The sequence below is a fragment of the Egretta garzetta genome, unplaced genomic scaffold (assembly GCF_000687185.1).
Source record: "Egretta garzetta isolate BGI_Z169 unplaced genomic scaffold, ASM68718v1 scaffold161, whole genome shotgun sequence".
Classification (NCBI taxonomy): domain Eukaryota; kingdom Metazoa; phylum Chordata; class Aves; order Pelecaniformes; family Ardeidae; genus Egretta; species Egretta garzetta.
The window spans coordinates 2,759,284-2,770,354 of NW_009258754.1; the positions used below are offsets into that span (position 1 = coordinate 2,759,284).

General features: G+C 36.9%; 1 protein-coding gene across 1 annotated transcript in view; it reads right to left on the minus strand.

Annotated features, from left to right (window-relative positions):
• Positions 1 to 1,677: 1,677 nt before the first annotated feature.
• Positions 1,678 to 11,071, minus strand: part of PXYLP1 (2-phosphoxylose phosphatase 1) — a 37,900-nt gene continuing 28,506 nt past the window's right edge. Inside the window, exons 4-5 of the mRNA XM_009649135.2 lie at positions 5,240 to 5,379; positions 1,678 to 2,706 (exon numbers count right to left, since the gene is read on the minus strand). Of these exons, the coding sequence (XP_009647430.1) occupies positions 1,775 to 2,706; positions 5,240 to 5,379 (1,072 nt within the window). The 3' untranslated portion in view covers positions 1,678 to 1,774. The remainder of the gene's footprint in view (positions 2,707 to 5,239; positions 5,380 to 11,071) is intronic.

Consider the following 11,071-nt stretch of genomic DNA (forward strand, 5'->3'; position numbering starts at 1 on the left):
TTGTGTTGGACAAATGGTCCAGTTTACATAATTTATACAAAGCAAGCTCAACTTTCAGACTCTCTCTTCCTGTTTGCCCTCCAGCACACAAACATGTATGATGACTAACAGAGCTAGGCTCTTAGACAGAAAGCAAGCCTCTCCAGAAGTTACACATTCTAATGTGCAACAAAAGCCCCAATTTTCTATGATGATTTGTATTTCAGTATTCATTGAATGTTTATGTGCTCCTTCTCAAACTGGGAACCAGAACATAATAAGTGCAGAAGTTAATAATGCAACAAGCAGGTTAACAATACACACTTATCTTGTTACGGCAAACAGATAAGGAAGTCAGAATAAACATAACACACAAGTATACAAAGAGTCCCCAGATTTTATTTAAAGAAACATGTTCAAATGCAGCATTGAAAACAGAGAGAGTGGAATGCCAATAGTCAGAGTGCTTATGCCGAGTTCTGTTTTCTTTGATAAACTAGCACCATTGAATCACAAGTCACAGACTAAATTATTTCTAGAGGTATAAAAAACCTCCACCACTCTAAAATTTCTACAAGTTCTATCAACAATTGGTTCTCAATTTACTACTCCTAAAGAGATGAAAGGAGTTTGAAGTTTTTCATATCTACTCAGCGTTCAAGTTACCCAGAAAAGACAGTTTATTCTTAAGTCTAAACATCCTGATCAAGGGGAAAAAAAATGTCTAAAAGTCAGTTTCACAAGTCTTTACAAACTAAACAAGTAAGAAAGATCTACTGTGTTATAAATATACACAGTACAGTATGTACAAGTCTGATCTTACAAAATAAGAGCTTACTAGCCCATAAAAATACTAACTACAAAATTTTCTTAGTGTTTAGTCAAGCTGTCTCAAGCAGTCATTACATCAAATTCCTAAACCACTGATTTGTTCCATAGCACAGCAGCTTGAACATGTTCACAATGGGAAAAAGCCCAACACTTCACCATAAAACTGATTTCTAATCCTAATATCCCACTCAAGTTTAGTGGTAATGTTAGTGTTTGCTATCTATTTTAATGTCACAAGACCTTTACGTATTTCTAGACTGTGTTTGAGCTACTCAAAGTGCTGAAAGTGCGATCAAAGAACAGAGTTTTGTAGCCGTTTTCCAGTACACCCTTCTCTGGCACTGGCAACAATAGCCAAGTATTTACAGGTGTGTGAGGTCAAAAAGGCACATGCTCATTTGTACATGCTCAGGTAAGTATGCACAGCTACACACATGCACTTTGCTTTAAAGACCTGCCCCTAATATTGAAATGCTTCTTTTTGAGTAGGAAGCTTCAAGAATTCCTTACAAATGGTTTAATGCAGATGCCTGGAAATCATAAACACCTTGATACAAACTGCTTAAAATGACTGAGGTGGTGGTGAAAAAAAAAAAGGGTTTGGTTTTAAACTTACATTATCAAGTATTGCTCTGGAATACAGAGAAACAAAGTCTATGCTCTCTCACTCTTTATCAAGTGACGTCCAGGTTACAGTAGCCCATGTGATTTATCCTTTCATTACAGTTAACACAGCATATGTGAGCATACACATATACGTAACACTCCCTCAATAATTGCTCTTCTATTGGAGACCATCTGCAGTCTGAGTGAAAATAAAACTATTTGAAGAATGTTTCAAGCAATATCCTTTTGTACTTACACATACAAGGACAAGAAATAACAAAACTGAACTGTGCCTCAACCAGAAGACAGACTTTCACCAATACGCAAGTTAACATTGCTTCCTCTTCACTTTCCTTCCCTACAGTGGTCTTCTACGACATGCATCATAATAACTAGTGCTGTTAAAAACTAAGAACATATCCCTCTTGACAAAGTTAACAAATTTTTCTAGTGGGCACATTGGCTTGCTGGAACGTTTATAATAATCCTTGCAAAACGAGGTCTGGAATGTGACATCAGCACCGTTATACAGGATGCGGATAAAGTGTTCTTTGGGTCTCTTCCCATCCTGCCACAGCTCAAAAACTAATCTGGCAGCAAATCTTGGAAATCTGGCCTCTGTAATGCCCAAGGCACTAAGAACAGGTGACAATGTGACATCATGTGCAGAGTAAAGAACAAACACTTCTTCTTTCTTGCCTTCTGCAATACGCTGCAGCCGATTAACTGTCTGGTTGAGGAGAGGATGAGTAGCCAATAGCGCATACAAGAAATAAAGCTTCTTTTCCTGTCTTTCTCTCTCATCCTCCAACTGATGTCTTTTGATTACTTTGAAGTGTTTCATACCAATGCAGCCAGTTTTAGTACACGGAAAACTGGCATTGTGGCAAAAATAGCACAAGAGAGAATCTATTGGGTTAGAAGCTCTCAACTGCCTGGTGGGAATGCCTACAATCTTTGCCATATCCACATATATTTTCTCCAAATCATTGTTTTTCACCCGTAAACTGTATTGTCTGCGCTGTTCCTCTTCTAGGTAGTGGTTTCGCATCGGACAGTCACAGCTTCCAGAGCAAAAAATGGTGCTCCACTGATGCCTCATGTTAATCTTCTTCCAGTCAAAATCTGGCAAAAAAGTGTAGAGCAGCGCCAATGCACTCTGCAGGGTTCGACTTTTTCCTGTTGTCTCCAAGTAGAGCTGTTTTGCTGTCCAGTCTCTCAGAAGCAGTTTATGCTTGTTTATATAAATTTCTCTTAACAGTTGTCCATTTCGCAAGTGTTGTACAACCCCTGGAAGAGATTTTTTTTAAAGAAGTTACAACACAGTATTAGAATCTTCTTAGTTTTGGAGAAAAAATAAAATACACAGCTAGCAGTCTTACTAATAAATGCACAATTAGTTAAAAGTTATGAAATTCAAAACTGAACTTCACCTATGCCTGACTATTAGGAAAATTGCATGAAACGTGATATACTTATGCTATTCTTCAGTATGTCTCAGATTCTAGGGGTTAAACTGAGATATAGATAGAAATAGCTGGTTCCATAGACTTTGTTTAAAACCGTAGTGGTTTAATGTTTTATCTTTGGACTAGGGACATAGCCTGAATGTGTCTAACATGATTATAAAAGTAAGATGGTTATGGAGATGGATCCAGACTGCATCTGAGTCAGGTTTCCAGACAGGCAGTGAATCCTGTGCTCCCTGCAAATTTACGGCAGCCAGTAAAAGCACCAGCAGTCACCAAACGAATACACAGAATGTAAACTAGTGTATAAACTTATAAAACTGAGTGGTGAGGTGTGGCAATCACGTCAAACTTCCTTCTCCATCTTCCTTCAGGAAGTACTCAAACTGCTTGATAATTCTTAGGCTAATGCTCTCCCTTTATCCATCTGGAAAGGAATGGGGTGTGTATCCTCCTGACACGCCAAAACCTTTACTCCAGCATCCACCGTTGTTGTGTTACCCTCTCACAGCAAAGCAACAGGCGTGCACCCTTTATGCACCAGACAGCTATAGAACTTGCTACAGGCAACAGGAGTCTCAAATAGTAACTCAGTTACACGCTGCATGCGGTGATAAATCCAGTTTCACATGCAACATGCTGCGTTAGGAAGAGTTCCTTGGTAACCTGACTAGATTTCTCTGAGGTCACTTTGCAAGACTAGCCTAACACAAGTATTTCTTCTGATGGGATCCTAGAACATGTGAGGATTTCACAGGCAATTCTTTGACTAAAATATACAGGAGATTCCTGGAAAGACAGCTGTCAAAAGGAAAATGTCCCAAGTCTTCAACACTATGTTCACCCTCTCTAGTGTGAACCCATTGACTACCCAGATCCACTGTGATATGCTCTTTCAGTCATTGGCATTTAAGACAAAAAGAGCAACACAGCTAAAAGCAAGGCATGGGAATAAATTGGAATGGATCAATGTTGAAATTTGAAAAGACAGAAGAGAACAGAAAAGTATTATTAATGTGAATTTTTCAATTAATGAATGTTGAAGAGAAAAACCCACGTGACTAGCCCTTTTCACAGTCACATTTCTACCCAGTTATGCAACAGTATGTTTCCATATGTTTGTGGGAAAGCACTTCTGTATTTTTGTTTTTGATGCAAACACACGCATGGACTTCAGTTCATACCAGTTCAGCTGGCTATTCTGGGCGGAGAACACAAGCCATTCCAAGAGCTTTGGAAACTGTGAAAATCTGTTTCTTACAAAGTGGCAACTTCTTTCTATACTTCTGTGTTCTTACCTTTTGTTCCCCTTTTATTTTCTATTGCCTGCTGACAGCAGGCCCAGATCCTTTCCAATGGCCTTCATATCACTGCTCCGATCCAGCACTACCTCCACTTTCCCTCTCCACCCAAACCCTTTGTCTCTTTCTAATATTCCCAATGCCCCCAGCACCACAATACTCCCAGGTCTCCGCTTACTTCCTTGTACATATTCAAATCCCTCACTGCAACACTTCCAGTTACCTCCCATCTCCCCATCCTTTTGGTGTAAATTAAAGAATATGCTCACTAACAGAATCCAGCAGCCTTTCTCTCAGTGGTAGTATTGACGAAGTCTCAAAACTTCATTTTCTAAAGAAGTTGTTTGGAATTTAATTGCTGGTATTTTCACCTTTTCTCCCAATAACTAGCTCAGCAGAACTGATAGGTAGAATAAGAAAATAAGCATCATTTTCCTGGGGTGAAAATACACATAAAGAAATATGCCAGAAAACATGCTTCCTTACAAAGCTTGGCAGGGGGTGGGGGGAAAAAAGCACCAGATGTTTAAAACGTTTTGATTTCCAGAATACAGGCATGCGTCTGTTACATCTGAATCTCTTGCAGGGGACACAGTAGCTACATCACAGGTAAAAACTGGCAACTAAATGACTGTTCTTCTACTCCAGGGCCTTTCTGAATTACAAACCAATCAGTAACAGAGTACCAGATCTTCTTAGGAGCAATGTCATTTTTCACAAGGGTGACAGAACAATTTTGTGGTGTGGAGCAACATCAAGGGAAGATGCTCTGACTTGATACAAATGAAGTTAAAAGAGATGCCAAGGGTGATCAATCTGTAACAGAATGTTGGCAAGCTACAGGATAAAGCACAGTTTCTAATCTGTTCCCACTGTTACAGTGGAGAGTCTAATACTTCATTCATATCCCAGCATAACCTAGGCTATAAGCAACATTATAAGCTCCCCATAAAAAAGCATTTATTTCAATATAGAGAAAAGTAGAACATCCCTTTTCAAGCAGACTGTATTTAACAGAGCAGAGGAGAAGGCAGAGCTGCTATGGAAACTTACCTGTCTGTGTAAGCTCTCCCATTTCGCACAAAGAATGATTGGGGTAACGAGGCAGGCTGCTTAGGGAACCATCCATTTGGGCTGCAGACCCTTTGGACATATGTTTAATGAAAGCTTCAAGCTGAGGATGAGAAGGTTTCCTGGAGAGGTAAACCAAAATGTGAAAACTTCCAAAAGCATATGGGAAAACAGCTCAAGAGAGTCAAGTATTCTAAGTATTCAGAAATTTCATGGTATGAGATTATTTCCCTCTGAGACAACATCTGCTCTTACTCGGGACTTTTGCAAGTATGCGAAAGAAAACTACTTACTAACTACCAAAGAGCTATAGGGAGACTGATGTCATGTTAAAATCATGATACCTTTTGTTAAGTAATTTGGAAAGATTTTTTGTTTTGTTTTTTTGAATGTAGTCACTAATACTGTTGTGAATTAAAAAAAAAAAAAAAAAAAAAACCAAAACAAAAAACCAAACAAACCAAAAACCCTTACCAAAAAATACTCTCTCCAGTTTCTTAAGTACCATTGCACTGGAACACCACAGCCAAAGGTACTAACAATCTATAAAGGGGTTCAAATAACCAGTATTTTAAGTAGAAGATCTTGAAGGAATTCTCGGGTTTTTGTAATGTACAATGCTGATTACAATCTCAGCCTTTATTTCTAATTACTTCAGGCTTCAAATAAAATAGCACATGTAGCCTCAATTAAGTGGTACCCAGAAAGTAGTATCCAGTGGCTCCATTAAAATCAGAAGTCATTTGTTTGGGTATTGTACTTACATGGGAAGAAAGAATCCAGCACTGCTGGACATTTAAACAGATAAGATACTCCCACAGTGCAAGTAATGAGTGTAACTGGAACAGACATACACACAGAAAAGCCTAGGTTAACTCACTGAGACAGAATTCAAGTCAGTGAGAGAGTGCTTAGATCTCCTAAACTGTTCTGCAGATTTCAGATACACTACAGGCTCACAGTTGTACTGCTGTGCTGAAAACTACATATATAAAAGTCCACAAACAATGTAATCAAAAGGGATTAAAACCTTAAAAAAAAAATCTATAATCACATTTCTACGACAGAAATACATTACATAGGGATTTCTTTGTTAAATGCCAACGTATGACAAATGTCACACAGTCGCCTCTCTACTTTTGTGCAGAACTAAATCAGAAACTGTTTGGTAACCCAACTCTGCCCCAGGTGGTTCTTATTTTAATAGGACTTTCAGCTGGAGTACAGTAAATATTTTTTTTAACGTTGCTCACAAAAAAAAAAATATATATATATATGTATAAAAAAAAGAAGATAAATTTGGTCAGAGAACTTTTACAGAAGTCTGGCATTGGTGTTTATTGTTAATATTTACACTTAGATAGAATGATAAACTTTTGATACAAAAACATCAGGTCTAAAAAAAACTTCCAAAGTTGCAGGAACCACAAGAGGGAGCAATAACACTACTGAAGTACAAATAAATGTCTGGAATCCAAGTTTACCAGGACAAAGACATTCATGCTTACACAGAAGAGCCAACCGAGAAACTCTTAAATGAGAAAGCGCCTCTTGCAGAGCTATCCTCACAGCACACATGTACAGGAGGTCTCAGAAGAATCAGTGCCTCTTTCAACAGAAAGGTAGCTCATTGTCATATAATTTTATAAAATTTGAATTTTCCAGTATTTATTTAATTTACCTTCATAAAAAAAAATCTTGGGAGGAAAACATTGTGATAAATAATGATGGTACAACTGCTAGTAAGAAAAATGAAAAATGAGACAAAAAGCAAATTGAGAGAAAAATATCAAAAGATTTTTTGCATTTTTACTTCAAATTGAAAGGAAAGCCAGCCAAGTTATGACATTCTGAATCCACTGCTTCTGTATATTATAATTTGAACTACGCAAATGCAGATTAATATTTGAGGAGAGGTACATAAAAAAGCCTTTGTTTCTTCTTAAAGCAGTGGAGGCTTCCTGCTGTACTGAGCATACATTAGAAAGCTTAATCCAGCTCCAGATGTGAATTTCAAACAGAACTTTTTGTACATTTCACTATTTTCACAGCCCAGCAGTGCAATCTAAAAAGGGAAGAATTAAGTTGAGAAAATTAAATTAAACCCATTAGCAAATAGCTTTTTAAGCTTATTACAGACATAGCAGGCTGAACTACCAATTTTCTAAATTTTAAAAAACTCTAAACATGAATAAACTGACAATCATAATTTTCCCTAAACCCTGTTTACTTAATTAGGAAGTTCTGCAAATACACGTGCAGGAGAAGTAAAAGGACTGCATTATCCATTCTGCTTCTATTGCTGCTTTGCTTACAAACCCCTGAATTGTAACAGAATCAAACCTGTACCGATAACAGTGTCAGGAAGGAAGAAAGGAAAGAAGAAAGAAAAGAATTTATCAGTGCTTTGCAAAAGGATTTATCTAAAAATGGCAGGCAAGATAAACGAACGTCCGAGAAAAATGATCACGTGTACGATAATTGATAAAATTATATGGCAATGTATTAATATAGCTTTTCATATACATATGTAGATGCATGTTACTTAACTTTGGATTACATTGTTTTTAAAGTGATCACAAGTTAAGCACATGCTTGCAGCAGTGAAATATGACTGATAGACATATTTCTGAATATAAACTCAAAACCTACTACTTGTTAAGCATATTCCAGGGGAAGAAAAAAATAAAAATCAAACAACAGAAATAGGAACCATTCTACCTGAAGGGGACAGGCAGCTCAGGCTACAATCTGCTTCTATCCTGAATGTAATCCTCACGCATGTAACCGAATTCTGAGCGTACCATACATTCTGAATCAACCCCGTGCAACTGAGCAAATAGAAACTTGTTTTTCTCAACAGCACCGCTCAGGCCACGAGCTAACAAATGATTCCCCCTCCCCGCCCCAAGATTTCTCTTTTATTTAGAATATGAATCCTCCTGTTGAATTGCCCAATTTACAGATGCCGCAGGAGATGGAGTTTCTAGGCAACACAGCTAGGACTGCTGGGACTGTTTGAGCAGGAAGCAAAGAAAATTACTCAGTTGTATAGTTCAAAAGACTGAAATATCCTTAAAATTTTATTTCCATAAATGTAACCAGAAAATAAAAACGGGTTGAAGTGATATCCTGCTGTAATTTGGTGGACATTACAATGGTAAGCTACCGCATTTGGGAAATGTATTAATACAATAAATATTTCACGTTTTGTCAGAACATGGAATGGCTTTTCACCTCACACCACTAGTAGTAGCTATACTTCTTCCTAAGTTTGAACATGTATTTCCCATTTTTTATGTCTGATAATTTACCTTTTAATGATTTTATTTTTGTAAAATAAAATAAATTTTATCTGTAACAAAACTGAGGATGCTTTTTTCCCCCTCAAATAATGAATTCAGCTTGTCTTTCTGTTATTACAAGCTAAACACTGGGTAATAGATCCCAGATTTAATAGTGTAGTTTTAATGGACCAACATTTAAATCCTTATTCAACATTTAAATATCTTATTTGTATAGATCTTAAAAAAATTTAATACCAAAACATGATCTCTTTATTGCTACACTGTAATCAGTGTACATGGAAAGAAATCACACCGTGCAACATTTTGAACTATATGTGTAATATGTGTATTTCTGCTAGCAACTGAGCTGACATCCTTCAATAAAAATGTCCTTTTTCCTTGAGGAGTTTAGATACAAGAATTTAAACTTGTTTTGTTTTTTTTTTTGTGAGAAGCAAACATGAACTTGTTGATTGTTCTGAATTAGCACCAAGTGAGAAATATAGTACCGGGGTTAGCATATGTACATGATACCTCAGAAAATCTGCTGATGATTTTGGACAGCTTAGCTATAATGGCAGTATTCTGTGTCAGAAACACGCATCAAAATATGTTTATTGCATCTATTATATATGTGCAAAGTTGTGAAATATAACTCATGCAGCTCGACATTAAGTTCAAACATACTGTACAGCAAAGCTTCAAATCTTGCATAGCAGCACAGAAACTTTGTTGTAGGACATTTTCGCACCCTACCCCCATGAGACTAATGGAATTCAAGACTTCAAGGTCAGTGTTTAGGAACTGCGGTGGTACACAGTGAGGCCTTCTGCCCCTGGATAAAGTGATGCTCAGACTGTTTGAGTGCATGACAGCCTCTTTTGGTAAGAGGTTAGCTCTTTGAGCTAATTGCCTTTGTTTAAAAATAAATAAATAAATAAAATAAAGCGTCACATCATTAAGACCATTGCTAGATTTGATAGTTAATTAGCAGAGAAGAAGAAAATCCCCCTTGCTTCTAAGGGCTACTTGTCTCATGACCATTCAAGAAAATATTGCTATTGATTGATGTGGTCTATTTGTGAAACATTTTCTTCCCTAGTGATCCTTGTGAGCAGAAACTGGTTTTACTAAAAAATTAAAACATAAATAGATCTAGAGCAGAGTTCTGATCCTCCTTTAGACCTACGCTGCAAATCAGACCCAACAAGGTCAATTTTGTTAAAAACTCCCCACCCCTCAATCCTTACGTTTATTGATTTTAGGACTACTTTTGATCAAAATTAATTTCTTGATAGGAACAGGCTGAGATTCCTTTAACATTCTTTCATATCAGAGCTATTGGGCCACTGAACTATTGCCTTATTTCTACTGTGCATACTGTAAAATGAAGTACAGTGTAAGCCTTCTTTCTTCAACCAACCTGATGGTCAAACCACAGCATTCAATCTCTCCACCAACTCATTAAACTGAATACTCTTTTGAACCACCTACAAATTTCAGACTATGTATCCATAGAAATTGCAAAAATAAGCTAATTAAGATGAAGTACAGTATTTAAGAAACAGATGTGGAAAGACATTATCTTGACAAGACTACGTGCAATTACAGTTTATTTAATAATTTACATGTTCATAAAAATTCAAGAGTGGTATAAATAATGTGCCTTCACTACCATATAAGATGTTACAGACAAAAAAATATGTTGGTCAAGGTTATGATTAAAAGCGGATCTGTGACAGAAGAAATGCTTTAATTATTGAGATCAATTACTAAGAGTCTTTTATTTAAAAGCTAAAACTGAATAGTTAATCAAGTAGAAAACTAACAGCAGATTACAGATGCTTCAAAGAATTAAGGAGGGGTAAGCTTTTTATTCATCTTACCTCCCTCCGTTACTGCTCAGTGCTGTCCTCTCACAGCACTATACTCTTCAGTTCTGCAGGAGATCTATGCACCTCAGGGAAGAACTTGTAGAGGTGGACATTGATTCAAATGAGATATTGATTTTTCTTTTTCTTCCCAAACAGCATTTATCTATGCAAATGTCACTTCTGTTAGCAAATGCAGAATTTGCAAAAGCCAAGAGGACCAAACTTCTCACAAGGAGCTGCAGAACCCTCAGTGTGTCACTTGGTGAGTCAACGTGACCACCCCAGGTACACACCAAGCTTCTGCCAAAATGAACATCACTTTCTTGCAATCATTGTATCACACCAGATGCTGTCTGCTAACTGTACCAAAAGCAAGTCCCTTTTTTTTATACAAAATGCAAAAAATGATTTTATAACTTCAAGCAAAAATAATGTGCTTTCTGTGAAGTTCAAGTAGGCAAAAACCGTGTTAGATCAAAGGACTATACTATTTCCTTTTCAGAAGGCAAACAAATGGAAAGAGCCACTAAAAACAACAATAGATTATTGTAGTCTATAAAAGAGATCCTTAAAACAGCATTAGTACTGTTGTGGTTAATTTATTCATAAAGGTCTTACAGCTTTTAGATTTTTATAACAAACTCTATAGTGAT